The 22,869-nt window shown below is 39.4% G+C and overlaps 2 protein-coding genes across 2 annotated transcripts; both read left to right on the plus strand.

The window, feature by feature from the left end:
• Positions 1–689: 689 nt before the first annotated feature.
• On the plus strand, positions 690–1,310 carry LOC140015171 (uncharacterized). Its single transcript, XM_072067074.1, has one exon. The coding sequence runs from the start codon at positions 690–692 to the stop codon at positions 1,308–1,310; it is 621 nt and encodes a 206-aa protein (XP_071923175.1).
• LOC140015172 (uncharacterized) lies at positions 1,311–21,976 on the plus strand. Its single transcript, XM_072067075.1, has 3 exons — positions 1,311–1,446; positions 1,681–2,830; positions 21,454–21,976. The coding sequence occupies exons 1-3, from the start codon at positions 1,311–1,313 to the stop codon at positions 21,974–21,976; spliced, it is 1,809 nt and encodes a 602-aa protein (XP_071923176.1).
• Positions 21,977–22,869: the final 893 nt, after the last annotated feature.

Genomic DNA, 22,869 nt, shown 5'->3' on the forward strand with positions numbered 1-22,869 from the left:
GGCGATGAGTGTCGCCGAATATAAGGTCCAATTCACAAAATTGTCCCGTTTTGCTCCTGAATTGGTAGCCACGGAGCAAAGGCGTATAAGGAGGTTTGTGCAGGGACTAAACGTGGAAATCCAGGAAGGACTAGCTGCTGTTCGGATTGACACATTTGCCGATGCTGTCGAGAGAGCTCAAAGGGTTGAAGTTGCCCGAGCTCAAGTAAAATCTTTTCAGGCTAAGAAAAGATTTGCCCCTAGCAGTAGTCGGGAGCCGACTTATGGAAGTGCTCCACCGGCCAAAGTGGGTCGAGGAACGAGAGGAGTGAATAGTCCCGGAGCACCACGAGGCACTTTAGCGAGAGGAGCTGGGACAAGAAGCACAGGGGGGAGAGATAATGGAGCTAGAGGAGGACCAAACGGAAGGGGGGCAACCTAGGAACGCCTCGCAAGGAGGTCGTGTGACCACTCCCCAGGCAACTTGTGGGTATTGTAGGAGAACTGGCCATACTGAGGACAGTTGTTGGAGGAAACAAGGAAAGTGCTTGAAGTGCGGAAACAGCGAGCACCAGATGGCCGGGTGCCCGAAAATGTAAGAAGGAGTTACCTCGAGCGCTAGACCAGCTACTTCTGGAGGGAGCAGGCCGAAAGTTCCTGCCAGAGTGTATGCTATAGACGATCAACCTGTACCTGACTCCTCGGAAGTCATGGAAGGTACTCTTCCCATCTTTCACCGATTAGCTAGAGTACTAATTGATCCTGGTGCAACTCATTCATTTGTGAATCCAACTTTTATGTCCGAAATTGATGTAAAACCTGTTAGATTACCCTTTGATCTTGAAGTTAGGACACCTATGGGTAATAAGAATATAATCACTAGCTTAGCCTATAAGAACTGCGAGTTCTGGATTGGAGAGTGTAAAATGCTGGTAGATTTAATAAGTTTGGACATAAAAGGGTATGATGTTATTATAGGAATGGATTTTCTAGCCCATCATCATGCCAAGCTTGATTGTAGAGCAAAAGTGTTAGAATTGTGGATTCCCGGGGAAGTAACCCTGAAGCTAGATGTGAAAGGTAGGTTAGCATCGTCTGCTATGATCTCGGGAATACGGGCAAGAAAAATGTTGTACAAAGGAGCGCAAGGTTTCTTAGCCTTCCTGATTAACGCTCCCAGTGACCAAGTGAAGTTAGAAGATGTACCAGTGGTACGGGAATTTCCAGATGTTTTTCCTGAAGAACTAAAAACATTACCGCCCGAGAGAGAAGTGAAGTTCAAGATTGACTTAGTGCCGGGAACGGCTTCGATTTCTAAGACTCCGTACTGAATGGCTCCTGCAGAGCTAAAAGAGTTACAAATTCAACTGCAGGACCTATTGGAGAAAGGTTTTATTAAAGAGAGTGATTCACCATGGGGAGCACCCGTTCTATTTGTTAAGAAAAAGGACGGAAGCTTGAGGTTATGTATTGATTTTTGAGGGTTAAATGAGATTTCAATTAAGAATAAATACCCTCTACCGTTGATTGACAGTTTATTTGATCAGCTACAAGGATCAGTAGTTTTCTCTAAGTTGGACTTGAGGCAAGGGTATTATCAGTTGAAAATTAAGAAGGAAGATATACCCAAAACTGCTTTTAATACAAGATATGGACATTTTGAATTTGTAGTCATGCCATTTGGATTAACTAATGCACCAGCTGCTTTCATGGATTTGATGCAGCGAGTCTTTAAGAAGTACTTGGATCAGTTTGTTGTAGTCTTTATTGATGATATCCTGATATACTCTAAGACTCGAGAAGAACATGTTAAGCAATTGGAGATAGTCCTGCAGATACTAAGAGAGCATAAGTTGTATGCCAAATTCAGTAAGTGCGAATTTTGGCTAGATGAAATTTCTTTTCTAGGGCACAAAGTCTCGAAAGAGGGAATTGCCGTAGATCCGGCAAAAGTTGAGGCAGTTACGATGTGGAAGCAGCCAGAAACTCCAACAGAGGTTAGAAGTTTCTTGGGTTTGGCAGGCTACTATAGGCGATTTATCAAGGACTTTTCGAAGATTGCTGGATCTATGACCGAGCTGACCAAGAAAGGTAACAAGTTTATCTGGACTCCAAAGTGCGAGTCAAGCTTTCAGGAGTTAAAAAAACGTTTAACATCCGCTCCTGTTTTGGTATTGCCTGACGGAGTAGAAGGTTATGCCGTATACTCCGATGCCTCTAGAGAAGGTCTAGGCTGCGTTTTGATGCAAAAAGGTAAGGTAGTGGCTTATGCTTCTAGAAGATTGAAGCCTCACGAGCAAAATTACCCAACGCATGACCTAGAATTGGCTGCAGTGATCTTTGCCTTAAAGAAATGGAGACATTACTTGTACGATGTGACTTTTGAAGTTTATACGGACCACAAGAGCCTCAAGTACTTGTTCTCCCAAAAGGAATTGAATTTGAGACAGAGGCGATGGGTAGAATTTTTAGAGGATTACGATTGTTCGATTAACTACCACCCAGGAAAAGCCAACGTGGTAGCAGACGCTCTAAGTAGAAAGGCCCAAGTAGCAGGGTTAATGATTAAAGAATGGGACATGTTAGAAGAGGTTAGTAGTTGGAACCCTCGCTTGGAGAAACTGAAGATTTTATTTGGGAACTTGACATTAAAGTCACCATTATTAGAGCGTATTAAGGAAGCCCAGAAAACGGACCCTACAATCCAGAAGAATGTAGAGAAAGTGCAAAAAGGGGAAACCCTAGATTTTAAATTAGGGTCTGAAGGAGTGTTGAGATTTCGAGATCGAATTGCAGTTCCGGCTGATGAAAGATTAAGGAGAGAAATTCTAGAAGAATCACATCGATCGAGGTATACTATACATCCAGGAGTGAATAAGATGTATCACGATGTGAAGGGGTTATACTGGTGGGACGGTTTGAAAAAGGACGTGGCGGAATTTGTACATAAATGTTTGATCTGCCAACAAGTAAAAGCTGAGCATCAGAAACCCTCTGGTCTGTTGCAACCTCTAGAAATTCCCAAATGGAAATGGGAACACATAACGATGGATTTTGTAACGGGGTTGCCTCGAAGCCAAAAAGGATTTGATGCAATTTGGGTGATAGTTGACCGGCTTACTAAGTCCGCACATTTTCTACCTGTGAGCATGAGCTTTTCTTTGGAGAAATTGGCTAAGTTGTACACAGAAGAGATCATGAGATTGCATGGTATTCCTATAAACATTGTATCTGATCGAGATCCAAGATTTGTCTCACGTTTCTGGCAGAAGTTTCAAGAGTCATTGGGGACCAAGTTGAAATTTAGTACTGCGTATCATCCCCAAACCGACGGGCAGTCAGAAAGGACAATTCAAACTTTGGACGATCTGCTGAGGTCGTGTATATTGGATTTTGGAGGTAAATGGAGCCAGTAAATAACCTTAGTAGAATTTGCGTATAATAATAGCTATCACGTCTCGATTCAAATGGCACCTTATGAAGCATTGTATGGGAGAAGGTGTCGATCTCCGATTCATTGGGATGAAGTAGTGTGAGAACCCGTAATTTTTTCCATTTTCTAGGTTTTATCATCTTTCATGGCTTGTTTTCTGCATTTTCGTGAGTAGCAAAAATTTCTAGATATTTTTAAGGAGCAGATATAGTTTTTAGATGATTTTTCTAGTATCGAATAGGTTTTGAAAAATTAAGAGCGTATACCGGATGTGGGACCCACTAGTGCGAAAAGTTTGGAAAAATTCGGCCAACTTGTGACGCCCCGAAAAAAAATGAGTTTGAGAACCCGGAAATTTTCTAATTTTCTAGGGTTTATTTTTTTAAACGCCCGCATTTTCTACATTTTCTTGATTAGAAAAATTTCCCACATAAAGTTTATGAGCAAATATCGTTTTCAAATGATTTTTCTAGTATTGGTGAGTTTTTAGAAAATTAAGAATATATTTTGGACGTGGGACCCACTAGTGCGAAAAGTACGGCAAAATTCGGCCAATAAGGTTAAGTTTCGGATACTGGTGGAAATTTATCGGGTGTTAAGAGATAAGTAGAGGGTGACATGGCATTGATGTGAGAGGAACCAAGTGATAGGAAGGCATTAAATGAAGTGCCAAGTGGCACTATGTGATTGGTCCACTTGTTGGACATTTTTGACTTTTCTTATCATGGATTAAATATCTCAAAAATTGACTAAAAATTCATTCTTTCTTACCTCTTGTTGGCCGATTCTCTCTCTTGGACAAGGAAGAAAAACTTCTTCAATTTACAAGCTTCAAACTATCTCAATCTTCCATTCCAACCAATTAAACTTAGATTTGCTCCATAAAATCACTCCATTAGGTGCTAGTAAGTGACTTGGTGAAGTTGTTTTGAAGCTCTAAGGTGGCCAACCTCTCTATCTCTCTTAATTTCTTGGTAAGTGATGCTTGAACACCCTACTACACCTAGTGATGGTTATATTATGCTTAGAAGTGGCTTGAGTGTTGGATTATATGATTTATTTCTTGGTTTGGCTTGATTTGGTGAAGTTTTCCATTTTATGATGAATTTTCTGGTTTCATATGATTTTGATGTTTTGGACTAGTATGATGGTTGGTAATAAGGGGCTTTGGCTCTAGTAGGTGTGAATTGTTGTTAAATGCAATCAATTTTGGATTTGGAATGAAATGTGAAAAGTTAGGGTTCTTGAACCCCTATTCTGTCCGAAATTTTAGGTCATAGCTAGAGGCCGAATTGGACTTTTCTCAAAACATGAAAGTTGTAGGTATTGATGAGTTTAGTGTGCCTGCAAAATTTCAGGGCAATTGGACCTGTGTAGAGTGAGTTATGCCGTCTTTACTGTTGCTGTTTTTGGTGCACAGAATGTCCGAACTGCGATAGTAATTGCCTGTTTGGACTGGTATTGGTTTGGATTTTAAAGTTGGTGTCTTCTGATGAAATGTAGCTGGATGTCTTAAATAACTTATGCCTTTGGAATTTCGGCATTTGGACTTGTATGGACTGAGTTATATCGATTACAGTTTTCTGCGTTTTGCAAACCTGTTTTGGTAATTCTGGTTTGGTATTTGGCACTTTTGACCTAGTTGTGCTAGGATTTGGACTGAGAGGCCTTCTACATTGTTGTAGCCCTGTCTCTTAGCTTCGAAACGGTGGGTCTTGCACCTTCATCCGACCATCGTACTGCTTTTGGTACCATTACCGCAAAAGGACATCAAATCTGTTTTGGGTTTTAGGGCTTGGATTCGGACAAGATAATGGTATATGACGGATGGGTTCTGAGCCGTGGAGGTGAGTGACCCTAAACTATTTCCAAAGTTATTTGTGAAATGTTTCTTGCATTAATTATTCGATTGCATATCATGCGTGCTTGCATGTGAATTCATGACATGATTTGGCTTCAATGAGTTCTGGGAAAGTCTTGTGCTGGACACCAACGTCTCCACCTTGTTTATGGTTCATGTTCATGGTTATCTGGAGCACCAATGTTGCTCCCACTTTCGTGAGTTCGTGAGTTAATGTTAAATGATATATTTGAGCGTTGGGTGTTCAAGTGCAATGATTTCACTGGCTCACGAGAGCAATAAACGTACATGTGATCTTGGAATCATGACATCATCGAAATCATCGAAATGCAACATTGTGAAATATATGTGCTTAATGATTTTGCTGGTTACTCGCTGAGCTTTTAGCTCACCCCAAAAAAACTATTTTATTCCCCTCCACAGGGCTCAAGGCGAAGGAAGGACTTATAGTACTTGTGCACGTGATTGGATGGCCTATGTTTTGTACAGTTTTGATTTGGAATCATTTTATGTATAGTTAGGAATTGTTTCCGCTGCATTTGTGACATGTAATTATTGGAGACTTGGATGTATATTTGTGGACCATGTAATTAAATATTGGAGATTTATATTGTAATATTTGAGGTTTATTCTTGTAATTTATTTGAGGATTGTAGTGAACGATTGAGTCCTGGCGAGAGCTGGGCAGGCGGCCCGTTGACCTCTCTGGTTCGCCTAAGGGGAAAATGGGGTCGTTACACAACTAGATTAAGTTTTGGATACTGGAATTAATTTACCGGGTGTTAAGAGATAAGTAGAGTATGCTAAGTGGATTGGTATGAGAGAGACAAAAGTTAGGCAAGCATTAATGAAGGTGACAAGTGTCACCATGGGATTTGTCCTTAAGTAAGACTACTATTCCTTTTCTTACCATTGACTAAATAAATCAAAAAAAATAACCAAAAATTCACCATTTTCTCTTCATCTTGGCCGAGCTCCTTGAGCAACAAAAGAAAGAAAACTCTTCAAGTTTTTGGCTTCAATCTTGCTTCAATCAACTCACTCAACCATCCAATCTTGGTTTTGCTCCATAAAAACACTTAAGGAAGTGATAGTGAGGTGTTGTGTGGAGTTATTTGGAAAGCTAAGAGGATTTGTTGCTATCTCTCTCTTGTTTCTAAGGTGAGTCATGAAGAACCACTCTCCTCCCTCTAATGATGCTTCATTTATGCTTAGTGGTGGTATAAGATGCAACTTTATGGATTATTTTGTGATTTTTGGTTGAATTGATGAAGTTTTGTAATTATTGGGGGATTTTCTGTTTTAATATGAATATGATTGTGTGGCTATGTATGATGATTGGAAATGGTATGTAAGGGACCTAGGAGGTGGAAAAAGTGGTTAATTGCAAGCAATTGCTGCTTTGGAAAGAAATTGAAAACTTAGGGTTTCATTATTCTTCATTCTGCCCGGTTTTGTAGCTCATAGTTAGAGGCCGAATTGTCCTTGGCTTAAAACATAAAAGTTGTAGGGAATGAGATTTTAGAGGTGTCTGAAAATTTCAGGTCAATCGGAGTAGCGTAGCTTGAGAAAAGTCGAAATTACCCTTGCTGTTCTGGTTTTACCCGAATTTGGGAATTGCTTCTGGAATTGGTTATTTTGGCTAGGAATTCTTCCGAATTGGTTGTTGAGATCTTCTGATTAAATATATCCTTGTTTCTTAGCTTTCAGCTGGTTTTGGAATTTCTGGATTTGGACTTAGGTAGCCTGATTTATGATGTTTGTACTAGAATGCGTTCTGTGAATCTGTTTTTGCGGTTCTGGTGTAGTATCTTGCATTTTTGACCTGGTTACACTCGAAACTGGTTTGAGTGACCTTCTGCAATATTGTAGCTCTATCTCTTAGCTTCGAAACGGTGGGTCTTGCACCTTCATCCTGTTATTCTTGGTTTTGATGATCACGATGTTCTTTGAAATGTTTATCTAACTCTCTTCAAATATAAGTGTTTTTTGTCTATCAAAGAATCAGGTACGAATATGTCAAGAAATAAATATCAACCAAAAGAAGAAGCAAAAACAGGACACTCATATCGGACGTCTGAAGGAATCTGTCGGATGTCCGAAAGGATGAAGAACATCAAGAAGGAAATACTGTCGGACGCTCGTAAGGAAGCATCGGACGTCCTGAAGGATCGGACGCATGCTTCGGACGCACATCAATCTCATCGGACGTCCTAAAAATTCCACGAAGCTTTGATAGCTCTCTGGACGACGTTCGGACACAGAAGCTCGGACGATAAAATCCCATCGGACGTCCGAACAAAAACTTGACTGATTTACGGACGATGGGATCGGACGATGACTAAGCTGTAGGACGTCCGACATCCCCAACGGCTAGCTGACTCTTCATCTGCCTTCTATCCGTTGGAAGCATTAATGAAGCCCATTTGAGGTCCCCTTCAAATACAAACGACTCTGAACAAGACAAGAACTTTTGCACATTTTGTTTACAAGATCTCAAGAGATATTTTAGCTAGAAAATAGTCTCCAAAGCTAGATTTGTTCTCCAAGTGGTGTGAATTTCTTGTGAGCATTTCTTTTGTGGTTGAAAGTTTCTTTAGTGTAGCTTTGTTGAGGGTTATCTGAGTGATTGTAAAACTTCTTAGCTTGACTAAGTGTGGCTTAGGGCAAGGAGGAAGTGCTCCCTCCATTGTACATCTAGTTGATCATCTTTCATCAAAGAGAAGTTGCTCAACCTAGTGATTGGTCTTCAAGTTTGAGGAAAGCTTGGTAGACAATCGGTTTGATATTCTATCTTATTCTTTTTTGTTTAATAAAATTCTCATTGCTTATCTATAATTATTTTTCGAATCAATATTGCTCTCTTCTTCTAATCTACTTGATTTATCATTACTAGAAAAGAAGGTAAATTTTTATTAAGCAAAAAATTGCATAAATTTGATTAAAATTTTAATCAACCTAGTTCACCCCCCTCTTAGGTTGTCTTTGGGCCTTACAATTGGTATCAGAGCTTGGTCTCCTAGAGATTAAGTTCAAACGGCTTGGAGTAAAGATGACAACCAGTCATGCTATGTTTGTTGAGGGGCAATCTGTTACTAGGCCTCCCATGTTCAGTGGCTCCAATTATATTAGCTGGAAAGAAAGGATGATTATTTTTTTGCAATCTATTGATATTGAGCTATGGTTTATTGTGAGTGAAGGACCGCATGAAGCTAACTTTCTTGATGCAGATACAGGTTTGCTTCGGCCAAAAATGAGAGCTGAAATGAATGCTCAAGATAGGACTAATCTCACATTGAATGCCAAAGCCATGAATGTTCTTTATAGTGCCTTAGATTCAAATGAATCAATTAGAGTAAAAGGCTGTAAATCGGCCAAAGAAATATGGGATAAGCTAAGAGAAATCCATGAGGGTGGTGACAACGTGAGAGAACAGAAAAAGGCTATCTTGGTCACAAAATATGAATCATTTAAAATTGAACCTCTTGAGGATATTGACAAAATGTATTGCAGGTTCAATGACTTGATCAAAGATCTCGAGGTGTTGGGCAAAGAGTACACCTTAGGAGAGAAGAACAGGAAAATTCTCAATGCATTGGGCAAAGAATGGGAAAATAAAGTGACTGCAATAGAGGAGGCTAAGGATTTAAATTCTGTGCCTATTGAATCTCTCATTAACTCACTAACCTCTTATGAGTTGAAACTGAAATCTAAAGTGCAGGAGGAAGAGGATGCTAGAGCAAAGAGAAATATTGCTCTAAAGACTACTCAAAGTGAAGATGATCCAGCTCACTTGGATGATGAAGACTCGGATGGTGATGATAATGATCTTGCTCTCATCACAAGAGGCTTCAAGAGAATCTTGAATAAAAGAAAGTTTAGAAGGGGAGGACCTAGCAATCAATTTCAGAATTATTCATCAAATGCAAGGAACAAAGGAAAACAAGAATTCAACAAGAAGCAAGTGGACAAATGTTATGAATGTGGACAGCCTGGACACTATGCAAACGAATGCCCCATGAAGAAAATGAAAGATGGGAAAGCTGATCGAAAGCCAAGATTCAACAACTTCCAGATTACTTGGAATGAATGCAACTCCGAAGGGGAAGTTGAAGAAGAGGAAGAATCAGCTCAAATGGCCTTCATGGCTATTGGAGATAATGAGGTAACTTCCATACACTCTCAATCTGATAGTGATGATGATGATGATGATGATCTTGAATCCTTTGTTGAAAAATTGCATAATGCCTTGAAGGAATCTTATGATAAAAACAAGCAGCTAAAACAGAAAATTGCTTTTCTCATTCATGAAAATACAAGTCTTCTTCAACAAAATAAACAACTAAAGACTGACAATGATTGTCTTGTAAGAGCAGGATTTAATGTTCAAAATGAGCTTGATAGAAAGACAAATATTTGTAATATGCTGAAGGAAAGACATGGTGATTTGAAGAAAAGAATGGACAACTTGGATGAGACTTTGAAAGCAAGAAAACAAGATTTTCTCAAAAAGAACATGTCATCTACCTTTCTTACTGCTCATCAAAGAACATTAGCAAGCAACAAAAATGCACATGGTTTCACAACATATAGAAGAAGTGGATTGAGATATGTCAAACCAGTACATGTTAAGGACTCTTCCATTATGTGTGAGTTTTTGTTGTCAAAAAGGGCATTTGAAAGGAGATTGCTATGTGAAAAGAAATCTGAACAAAGGGATGAAATGCATGTGGTTAGTGAGATACAATGCTAACTATTGTGGACCCAAAAATTAAAAAAGGTACCAAACATTTTCTCTTTTCAGGAAAAAGGCTCAAACAAGTCCAAATGGTTTATTGATAGCGGCTGCTCAAGGCATATGACCGGTGATCCCTCTTTGTTCATAAAGCTAAAATCAAAATCAAGTGGAAAGGTGACATTCGGTGATGATGTGAAAGCTAAGACAATTGGAATAGGTGATGTTGGTAAGGATGGTGAAACTTTTGTTCATAATGTGCTCTTAGTTGATAACTTAGGTTATAACTTGTTTAGTGTTAGTCAATTGTGTGATAAAGACTTGAATGTGTTGTTTAAAAAGCATGAATGCATTGTGCTTGATTCCAAATATAATGTTGTGTTCAAAGGTAAGAGGTTTAACGACATATATATTGTGGTTCTTGATAAAATTGATTCATCTAGCTTCAAATGTCTTAAAGCTTCAAATGATGATCCTTGGTTGTGGCATAGGAGACTTTGTCATTTTAACATGAATTTACTAAAGGAAATTTCGAAAAAGGAACTGGTTAGAGGCTTGCCAAAAATTAGTTTTGAAAAGGATAAAATTTGTGATGCATGTCAATTTGGAAAGCAAACAAAAGTTTCTTTTAAACCAAAGAAGTGTGTATCAACTTCTAAACCTTTAGAACTCTTGCATCTTGACTTATTTGGTCCTACTCAAATCACTAGCTTGGGAGGTAAGAAATACTGCTTTGTGATTGTGGATGATTATTCTAGATATACTTGGGTGATATTTCTTGCTCATAAGGATGATGCCTTCAAGAATTTCACTTCATTGTTTGCTAAAGTGCAAAATCTGCTTGGCTTTAAAATTGTTAGGATTAGAAGTGATAATGGAACGGAATTCAAGTATTGTGGTTTTCCAGAATTTTGTGATCATAATGGCATAACCCATGAGTTTTCTATTGCAAGAACTCCACAACAAAATGGTGTTGTAGAAAGGAAAAATAGGACACTACAAGAGGCTGCTAGAACTATGTTAAGTGAATGTAGTTTGCCAAAATACCTTTGGTCTGAAGCTGTAAACATTGCATGTTATGTGATGAATAGAATCCTTTTGAGACCCATTTTGAATAAAACATCTTATGAACTGATTTTTGATAAGATACCTACGGTCGGATATTTCAAAGTCTTTGGTTGTAAATGTTTTATTTTAAATCTAAAGGAACATCTTGGTAAGTTTGAGAAAAAATCTGATGAAGGAATATTTTTGGGTTATTGTGAGAACAAAAGAGGATATAGAATCTTTAATAGAAGGACTCTTGTGATAGAAGAAGCCATTCACATAACATTTGATGAAACTAATGATGATAATTCCAAAAGGTCGTGTGAGGATGATGATGCAGGTGTTCGTGAAGGAATGGAAAAGCTGAAAATTGGTGATGAAGGAATTTCTAAACCAGCAGCAATGGAAATGATGGATGAAGCTCATAATGATCAAGAAAAGGGTGATGAAGATGAGAATGATGATTCAGTCAAAGACCTTCCCAATGCTTGGAAATTTAGCCAAAATCATCCAAGAGAGCTTATAATTGGTGATCCATCCGAAAAGGTAAAGACTCGTTCCTCATCTAGAAAATTGATAGACAATCTTGCTTTAGTTTCTCTTTTTGAACCCAAAAATATCAATGATGCTTTAAAGGATGATAACTGGATTTTGGCTATGCAAGAGGAACTTAATCAATTTGAGAGAAATAAGGTTTGGACACTTGTTGATAGACCTCAAAATCAACCTATCATTGGCACAAAGTGGATATTTAGAAATAAATTGGATGATAAAGGTGTTGTTGTAAGAAATAAAGCCAGATTAGTTGCTAAAGGATATGCACAAGAAGAAGGAATTGATTTTGATGAAACATTTGCTCTCGTAGCGAGATTAGAATCTATTAGAATGCTTCTTGCTTTTGCTTGTTTCAAAGGTTTCAAATTGTTTCAAATGGATGTTAAAAGTGCCTTTTTAAATGGTTTTATTGATCAAGAAGTATATGTGGATCAACCCCCCGGTTTTGAAAATACAAAATTTCCAAGTCATGTGTTTAAACTATCTAAAGCATTATATGGTTTAAAACAGGCTCCAAGAGCTTGGTATGAAAGATTAAGTGGTTTCTTGATTGAAAATGGTTTCAAAAGAGGTATTGTGGACACCACACTTTTTACTAAGCAAGTATTAAATGACCTTCTTATTGTGCAAATATATGTTGATGATATTATTTTTGGTGCTACTAATGAGTATCTATGCAAGGATTTTTCCACCATTATGCAAAGTGAATTTGAAATGAGTATGATGGGAGAATTAAATTTCTTCCTTGGACTTCAAATACATCAAGCCCTTGAGGGAATTTTTATAAATCAAGCAAAATATACCAAGAAATTGTTGAAAAAGTTTGGCATGGAGGACTCAAAGCAAGTTGGAACTCCAATGTGCACTTCTACAAAACTTGACAAAGATGAAGAAGGTAATCATGTGGATGAAAAGCACTATAGAGGTATGATCGGAAGCTTACTCTATTTAACCGCAAGTAGACCTGATATTATGTTTGCTGTTTGCTTATGTGCTAGATTTCAATCTTGTCCAAAAGAATCACATTTAAATGCTGTTAAAAGAATTTTTAGGTATTTGAAAAGTACATTAGACTATGGTCTTTGGTAAGCTAGATCTTGTGAATTTGCTTTATATGGATATTCGGATGCGGATTTTGGTGGTTGTCGTGTGGACAGAAAAAGTACTAGTGGAACTTGTCACTTCCTTAGTAATTGCTTAGTTTCTTGGTTTAGCAAAAAGCAAAATGCAATATCTCTGTCTACAACCAAAGCGGAATATATTGCCGCTAGTGCATGTTGTGCTCAACTTTTATGGATGAAGCATACCTTGAATGATTTTGGATTGTTATATGACTGCATGCCTATATTCTGTGATAATACTAGTGCTATTAATTTGACCAAAAATCCAATTCAACATTCTAGGACAAAGCATATAGATATAAAGCACCACTTTATTCGTGATCTTGTTCAAAAAGGTGAAATTTGTGTAAATTATGTTTGTTCTAAAGATCAATTTGCTGATATTTTTACCAAAGCTTTGCCATTAGATCAATTTATTCATCTAAGATCAAAATTAGGGTTAATCGAAAAATCATCTTAAATTTTTCATAGCCTTCGGACGTCCGAAAGAGGATGAACGGACGTCCGATGATGTTCTTCAGCTATTTTCCCAGAATGCACCTGTTCGGACGAAACTGTCGGACGCACGACTTCGTTCGGCCGTCCGACAGTACAACGACTCATTTTTTAAAAGTAACTTTCTTAGTCATTTGCTTCAAACTCCTCTTCTTCTATTTCCTCTCGGACGAAAACCCTTTCATCTCTCACCCTCAAATTCATACCATTCTGAAGCTCTCATTCCCAAATTGACTCAAACAAAACTTTTCCTGATTGATTGCGAATCATTTCTCCTGATCATTTCACCGAATCGCATAACATTTCGTAAATTCCCAAATTTTCCTCAAAACCCTACTTTCTCAAAATCGCTCTGTCAAATCTTGTTCAAGGCCTGTTTGTCCCAAAAATTCTGTGTGATTCACTTCCATACTACTGTGTGCATCATTTGCATCCTTCATTCCACACATTTCGTACAATGGTGAATCTAAGAGGAGGGAAGGTCACTGCCAGACGCAAACACCCACTCAGGGACAAGGATGATGATCTTCCTACGGTCAAACGATCATCCAAACGCTTCAAGAGAGGAGCTGTAAAGGGTCGAATGTCACAGCCTACACCACAACCCTCCCCTCAGCCTATATTTGGACAGGGAACCTCATCTCAACCGCCTCCAAAATCAACCACACTCCCTACATTCTTTGATGATGCTGCAAAAGACAAACACTCCTGGATATCCCAGAAAGGTGTCATTCCTCAACGCACTATAAATTCTTCTGAATTTCGCCAAATAGGTTTAGAATCCATTCTGAGTCTGTTTGCTTTCCAGAAATGGTCACATCTCATTTCTATGGCCAATGTTTATTACCCTGAAATGTTGTATCAATTCTTTGCTAATCTTAGGAAAGGCACTAACCAAACTGAGATTATGTCCAGGGTTAATGGGGTAGACTTAGTCTTTGATTCTGAAATTGTGAATGATATTTTAAAAACTACTATTGAACCTGGATGCAAGAGTAAAATTGCAAATTTCTTTTCCTATGAAGAGCATCCTACTACTGATAATCATTTTGATGGGGCTAAGATGTTGACTTATTTTAAACGAAGTTTTTCTGCCCCTGCTGATGCTAAACTGAATGATCTTGCCCCTGTGAATCTAATTGCTTTTTCAATCATTTCAAACCTGCTTGTGCCTACTGATGGCCATAGAACAGATGCAAACAAAATGGAGTTGTATCTCTTTTACTGTTTTCGAGAAAAGATTCGTATTGATTTTGGTTTTGTCATGTGCAAGTTCTTACTTCGCTATGCCACTGATTCTCGCAGAAAATTATCTTATGGAAAATTTCTTCAAAATATTTTTGAGTTTTACAAAGTACCAATTCTTGGTGTTTGTCCTAAAGAAGCATCTTCTTATGCCTTTACCAAAGGATATTTTGAAAGGAAAAATCTTGTCTTTAAGGATAATCTATGGGCTTATAAGGGGGCATCATCCAGTGAACCTAGGTCTAAGGCTGCACATGATCCACTACACAATCCTTCATCTATTGCACTCACTCCCATTCATCCCAGGAAGTCTGCCACTAAGGCATCTTCCTCCTCCAATGATGAAGTGATTGAGCTCCTTCGTGAACTCAAACAGCATGTTCTTCTTCTAGAACATGGTCTAATGCTCACCATGTCCTCTGAGCATCAAACAGCCTACCTAGACAAAAAGAACCTTCTTTTTCCCCCACCTGTGGTTGAGGAAGTTTCACATGGCAAAGAGCCACGCCCCACTGATCCAAGTTCATCAATTCCAGACCCGAACTCATCAACTCCTGTGACTCCTCATGGCCCTTCCACATCAGATAAAGGCAAGGCACCAGTTGAAGAAGCTGCTGAAGATGATGAAGAAACTGAAGAGGAGGACCTCTCCCAATATCAGCTTTTTCGAAGGACACCTGGATCCACCTAGTTCACCATAGGGACATTTGCATTTTGTTTGACTATTTCATGTGTTTTTTAGTGTTTGTGGTGTTCAACAATGGATATGTAGATATAATGCTTATGTTTATGTTATGTTCGTTTAGTACTTTTTCATGGATGATTATGGCTGTAATGGTTATGGATATGTGGATGGATTTTAAGTATGTTGAATGATGAATGTGTGGATGTGATGAATGTTTTTTGGTTCTCCGTGATATATGTGATTGATTGACCTTTTGTGATGACAAAAAGGGGGAGAGGACTGGATTGGATTGATTGATGATTTAATTGAAATTGAATTGGCTTGATGGATTGAATTGGTAAAATATTGGATGTTGGCTGCTTAATGGTTATGTTTTTGGATAATTGATTAATTCGGTTGGGTAGCCAAGTGAGGGGGAGTTTTTCAAATTTTTGCTCTATGATTCACTAAGTAAGGGGGAGTTTTTGTCAATTGAGAAAGGGGGAGCTTATTTTGCAATCATCAAATCGCATTTCAAACCATTGTTTTGTCATCATCAAAAAAGGGGAGAATGTTATTCTTGGTTTTGATGATCACGATGTTCTTTGAAATGTTTATCTAACTCTCTTCAAATATAAGTGTTTTTTGTCTATCAAAGAATCAGGTACGAATATGTCAAGAAATAAATATCAACCAAAAGAAGAAGCAAAAACAGGACACTCATATCGGACGTCTGAAGGAATCTGTCGGACGTCCGAAAGGATGAAGAACATCAAGAAGGAAATACTGTCGGACGCTCGTAAGGAAGCATCGGACGTCCTGAAGGATCGGACGCATGCTTCGGACGCACATCAATCTCATCGGACGTCCTAAAAATTCCACGAAGCTTTGATAGCTCTCTGGACGACGTTCGGACACAGAAGCTCGGACGATAAAATCCCATCGGACGTCCGAACAAAAACTTGACTGATTTACGGACGATGGGATCGGACGATGACTAAGCTGTAGGACGTCCGACATCCCCAACGGCTAGCTGACTCTTCATCTGCCTTCTATCCGTTGGAAGCATTAATGAAGCCCATTTGAGGTCCCCTTCAAATACAAACGACTCTGAACAAGACAAGAACTTTTGCACATTTTGTTTACAAGATCTCAAGAGATATTTTAGCTAGAAAATAGTCTCCAAAGCTAGATTTGTTCTCCAAGTGGTGTGAATTTCTTGTGAGCATTTCTTTTGTGGTTGAAAGTTTCTTTAGTGTAGCTTTGTTGAGGGTTATCTGAGTGATTGTAAAACTTCTTAGCTTGTCTAAGTGTGGCTTAGGGCAAGGAGGAAGTGCTCCCTCCATTGTACATCTAGTTGATCATCTTTCATCAAAGAGAAGTTGCTCAACCTAGTGATTGGTCTTCAAGTTTGAGGAAAGCTTGGTAGACAATCGGTTTGATATTCTATCTTATTCTTTTTTGTTTAATAAAATTCTCATTGCTTATCTATAATTGTTTTTCGAATCAATATTGCTCTCTTCTTCTAATCTACTTGATTGATCATTACTAGAAAAGAAGGTAAATTTTTATTAAGCAAAAAATTGCATAAATTTGATTAAGATTTTAATCAACCTAATTCACCCCCCCTCTTAGGTTGTCTTTGGGCGTTACACATCCGATAATCGTAGTGCCTTTGGTACCATTACCGCAAAATGAGGTCGAAAACTGTTTTTTTCAGGGTTAAAGCTAGTTTCATTTCCGGATTTTCTGGTTTCCCCTAATGCTTGTATATGCTTATGTGTGACAGCCCCACCTCTCCCTAAAGCGAACCAAAGGGTTCGGCGGACCGCCTGCCCAGCTCTCGCCAGGACTCAGTCGTTCAGTTTAGAGCGATCTAATACGTTTCGGGACATACAAACGCGCGTAACCACGTGAAAATATCAAAATAAAAAAATCGAAACCGGAGTCGGTCATGAATAGTAACCGACACGTCAAAACCCAACCAAACATCAAGCAAATATTTACATGTTGAAATTTAGCAGATACAATCCAAAGTGGCATACCAAAGTGATTCAAAAGTGGATACAGGTATGGTTTGCCAAATCAAAAGAGAAACGGACCCAAAAATACATTTAGGGTTTCAATCAATGAGCTATACAAAAGATATGTCCAACTAGCTCAATTCGGCAACCAATTGTCAAATCCAGTCCAAAAGTATTTATTTTCCTGTAAGGAAAACAAAAGGAACGGAAAGGGATGAGCTTGCGCTCAATGAGGTACCAGACATATAGCAGTAAGAAACATGGAACTTCATATTCAATTAATCACATATGTGCATCAAATAAAGAAGTGAACAAACACCATAGACAGAAAGGATACGGGTGGCTCTCAGGAGCCAAATTCCCATTCGCTTCACCGAAACTTGATCGAAATAACAGTTGACACTCCGTCAACGTTACAGAAGTAACCAATACCGTAGACTCCACTTTCTTCGACTCCTTCCACCTCACATACCCCCACCGGGCCAGAAATCCAATCCGATCAGAATGGGTAATACTCGAGTATACCGGAATCAAGGGGTCTCAATACCCAAAGATCCCAAAACAGACTACCGTGGTTCGTTATCTAATCGACCAGGCCCTTGCCGGCCCGACTCGAGTAACTGGCCACAGGTGTTGAGCTCAGAGGTCACAGAAAGGTCGTTGGATACAAGCTTCCAAACGACGTCAGAACAGATACAGATCCAGATACAAAAACAGATACAGATAGCAGATTCAGATACGCGTTCAAAATTGGCATATGAACAGACAAGAAAACGAGTGTGATAAAGTACACCCTCGCCTTCCTTTTATCAAAACAGTATTTGGCTCCAACAGTCATAAATCAAGTATTTCAGATATTCAGATATTTCACATAACGGATAGCAGGTAGTGGAACACTCACCGGGGTCAGTACAGATACCTCCCAAAAGAGAGCTTTAATCACCAAGAAACCCTAAAATAATCCAAGGAATACAATTGAAGGTTCCACTTTCAAAAATCGAGTATATGTGAGGCTCGACTACCAGTCGTATGCCTCGCCCAATAATTAATAAAGCAAGGGTGCAAAACATGAATTTTTGGAAACGAAAAGGTAACATGAAGACCTAGGCTCAAACAACCCAAAAGCCGTTCGCTCAAATCACAAGTAAATCCAACTAGCCTTCAAGTAAAATTTCGGCAGCATATCCCTTATGTTTACCTATTTTCCAGCCATCATGGCTTCATTATTTCCTCAAATCAGTCCCAACATCTTGTACAAAAATAATCTCATTCCCAAAAGCCGTTCACTAGGCTTAATGGCATTCAAGTACAAAATTTAGCTAGGAAATGACCGGCTATGAAAGTCAAGCCCTAAACTATTCAAATAAACACAATAAGACTCGATTACAAATCATAAACCAATGCCAAATACTACCAAAATAGGGTTCCATAAGCACACACAAGCAATAGAGGAAACCAGAAAAATCCGGAAATGGAACTAGCTTTAACCCTGAAAAAAATAGTTTTTGACGCCATTTTGCGGTAATGGGACCAAAGGCACTACGATTATCGGATGAAGGTCCAAGACCCACCGTTTCGAAGCTAAGCGATAGGGCTACAATATTCCAGAAGGTAACTCAACCCATTTTCGAGTGTAACCAAGTCAAAAATGCAAGATACTACACCAGAATCACAAAAACAGATTCACAGAACGCATTCTAGCGGAAACATCATAAATCAAGCTATCCAAGTCCAAATCCAGAAATTCCAAAACCAGATGAAAGCTAAGAAACAGGGCTACATTTCATCAGAAGGCCTTAACAATCAATTTGGAAGCATTCCTAACCAAAATAACCAATTACAGAAGCAATTCTCCAATTCGGGTAAAACCAGAACAGCAAGGGTAATTTCGACGTTTCTCAAGCTACGCTACTCCGATTGACCTGAAACTTTTCAGTCACCTATAAAATATCATTCCCTACAACTTTCATGTTTTAAGTGAAGGCCAATTCGGCTTCTAACTAGGAGATACAAAACCGGGCAGAATGTTATCATCATAAACCCTAACTTTCCAAGATTTCTTCCAAAACAGAAATTGTTTGCAATTAACCACTTTTTCCACCTCATAGAGTCCTTAAACATCATTTCCAATCATCATATATGGTCACACAATCATGTTCATATTAAAACAGAAAAATCCCCAAAAATTATAAAACTTCATCAATTCAACCACAAATAAAGAAATAATCCATAATATTGCATCTCATACTACCACTAAGCATGATTTAAGCATCAATAAAGGGAGGAGAGTGGTTCTTCACAACTCACCTTAGAAACAAGAGAGAGAGAGCAACAAGTCCTCTTAGCTTTCCAAATAACTCCACACAACACTTCACTATCACTCCCTTAAGTGGTTTTATGGAGCAAAATGAAGGTTGGATGGTTGAGTAAGTTGATTGAAGCAAGATTGAAGCCAAAATCTTGAAGAGTTTTCTTTCTTTTGTTGCTCAAGGAGCTCAGCCAAGATGAAGAGAAAATGGTGAATTTTTGGTTATTTTTTTTTTATTTATTTGGTCAATGGTAAGAAAAGGAATAGTAGTCTTACTTAAGGACCAATCCAATGGTGACACTTGTCACCTCCATTAATGCAAGTCTATCACTTTGTTTCCTCTCACACCAATCCAAATTGCAACCTCTACTTATCTCTTAACACCTGGTAAATTAATTTCAGTATCCAAAACTTAACCTAGTTGGCCGAATTTTTCCGAACTTTTCGCATTAGTGGGTCGCACGTCCGGTATACACTCTTAATTTCTCAAAACCTATTCGATACTAGAAAAATCATCTAAAAACTATATCTACTCCTTAAAAAGATCTAGAATTTTTCCTAATCACGAAAATGCAGAAAACAAGCCATTGAATATAATAAAACCCTAAAATGGAAAAATTACGGGCTCTCACATTATGGAACCCTATTGGGGTCGTGTTTGACATTGGTTTATGACTCGTTATCGAGTCTCATTGTACTTGTTTGCATGTTTTAGGGCGTGACGGTGGTTCACGACGTTCTTTTGACGGAAGTGCATGAAACACCATTTGCAAGCTTGGTGAGTGTACTACTCACTTATGTGTTACTATATAGCTTTGATACTTGAACTTGATGAGTTGAATGTTAATTGATTGAAGTGAGAGCGTACTTTATCACTCTCACTTATTGTTTCTCATGTTATTGGAATGTTACATGAAATGTTACATGAAATGAAAGTACTTGACTTGATGTCGATTGGACGAGTATCCAACGACTACAATTGTTATCCTTGAGCTCAACCCCATTGGTAGTTGATTGAATCGAGCCGGCGAGGGCTTGGTCGTGCCAATTAATGATCCTTGGAGAAATGTTATATGGAATCTTGTAGTATGAGAGACTCTCGATTCCGGTATACTCGAGTAATACCACAGTGCAAGTGTTTGGAGTTCGGGCCCGGTAGGGGTATGTTGGGTGGAAGGAATGGAAGTAAAGTGGAGTCTACGGTTGGTTACTCTTAAACATTGACGGAAGGTCAATGAGCTTCGATCAAGAATGCAAACGAGGAAAAGGGCTCTTGAGAGCCGCCCATATCCTTTTATCACCACCATTAATGTGTGCCTTTGTTTACTTTTGATGTATTGAAATGAAAAGCTTGATGCTTATATGAACTTGGTTGCTTGAGTAGTATTATCTCACTGGGCAATTAGCTCACTCTATTCCTTTTGTTTTCCTTACAGGAAAATAAATACTTTTGGACTGCAATTGATATTTGGTTGCCGAAGTGAGCTAGTTGGACATATCGCTTGTATAGCTCATTTATTGAAACCCTAAATGTACTTTTGGGTCTGTTTCTCTTTTGATTTGGCAAACCATACATGTATCCACTTTTGAATACTTTTGTATGCAACTTTGGATTGTAAATACTAAAGTTCAAGATGTGAATGCTTGCTTGATATTTGGTTGGGTTCTGACGGGTCGGTTACTATTAATGGCCGACTCCGGATTTCATTTTTTTTATTTTGGGTTGTTTTGACATTTTGACTTGTGTGCGCGCGTTTGTAAGTTCCGGAACGCAATAGATCGCTCTAACTGCACCATTAGTCCTGGCGAGAGCTGGGCAGGCAGTCCGCTAACCCCTTTGGTTCGCCTTAGGGGAAGGTGGGGCTGTCACAGGTGGTATCAGAGCCTAGGTTTGAATTAGCCTAGGTGTAAAAGAAATGCTTGATTTGAGGGTTGTTTGTTTATGGCCTTTAAGCTTATTTATGGTTAATTGCTCTTTTGGTGTAGGATGGCCGGACAGGGTGAGCCTAGTGATAGTCCTCCGGGCGAGAGACCTCGTGGAGCGCTCCCCGTGATACCATACCAGATACGGCCAGGAGGGGCCGTCATGCGTTGGAGCCCGTCTAATCGTCTCCGACGGTGTGAGTGTCGACATAAGTATGCTTACCCTAACGCTCTAGTGTTTGTCGTGGCCGAGGAGCGTAAGGAGTTGGCCGGAGAGAATGCTAGACTTGAGGCCGAGGTGACCCAGCTGAGGGCGGCCAATGAGAGACAGGCCGAGCGCATTAAGGGGCTAGAGTATGATGTGCTTGAGGTAGAGGATAGGGTTGATGACCTCTGCACTCAGCTTAGGGAGACGCGTGAGTGCGAGTCCAAGAGAGCTCGAAAGGTTAAGGTTCGAACCGCATCGATCTTGAACCTTTGCGCGGCCGTGGTCGAGGGCGTGAGTGACGAGGACTCTGGTGCTGGGCCTGAGGCTGGGGTTGGATCCACTCCGTCCGGTGGGTCTACTAGCTCGTCGTCGGACTAGGTCACGACTCCTAGGGTTTGTTTTGGATAGTTTTGTTTCTGTACATAGGGCGGATAGGGAAAGAGCCTTAGCTAATCGTTTTGTATGGCTAGATTAGCTACGTGTATATGTCTTTTGATGAGGCCATTCCCTTGGGGATTGTCCATGTTTGTACTTGACTTGACTGTACTTGACTTGACTGCTTGTTGCTATGTGTGTTGTTTACCTTGTTTGGAATGTATATATCTGCTTGGAAAAGTTTTGGGTTTTACTTACATGCATTGTTCTTATTTTGGTTTAGTACGTTTGTCTAGACCAAGTAAAGTTCATGGAAGGCACACGTAGTGGATGGGGGCGTGGGCGCGGTAATAGACAACCCACACCGGATAGGGGTACTGGGGAAACCTCTTCTGGACCTAACCCTGACCCCAATGTGCAAATCGCTGCTGCTATGCAGCAAATGACTAACCTGCTCGCACAAGTGGTGCAGCAACAAGGCCAAAACCCAAACCCTAACCCTGGAAACCCTGGCAACCATGTCGAGAGTGAAGACAGAGCTCTCGAACGATTCCAAAAGTTTGCTCCACCAAGTTTATTGGGGGGCCCGATCCGGATGTTGCCGAGAGGTGGCTCGAAAAGATGGTCGATATTTTTGCAGCCTTGCACTACACCGATGAACGGCAGGTGACTTTTGTCTTTTTCCAGTTAGAAGGGGCGGCCCGTTCCTGGTGAAACGTAATACGGCAAAAATGAGAACGGGAACAAATGTCCAGGACTTGGGTGAATTTTATCAGGGAATTCAAAGTGAAATTCTTCCCTCCTCTAGTTCAGGAGAGGAAGGAAGATGAGTTTATTCGACTCCGCCAAGGGGCTCAATCTGTGGCGGAATACGAGAGTCAATTCACCCGCCTGTC

This window comes from Coffea arabica, chromosome 10e (genome assembly GCF_036785885.1).
Source record: "Coffea arabica cultivar ET-39 chromosome 10e, Coffea Arabica ET-39 HiFi, whole genome shotgun sequence".
In the NCBI taxonomy this organism is placed as follows: domain Eukaryota; kingdom Viridiplantae; phylum Streptophyta; class Magnoliopsida; order Gentianales; family Rubiaceae; genus Coffea; species Coffea arabica.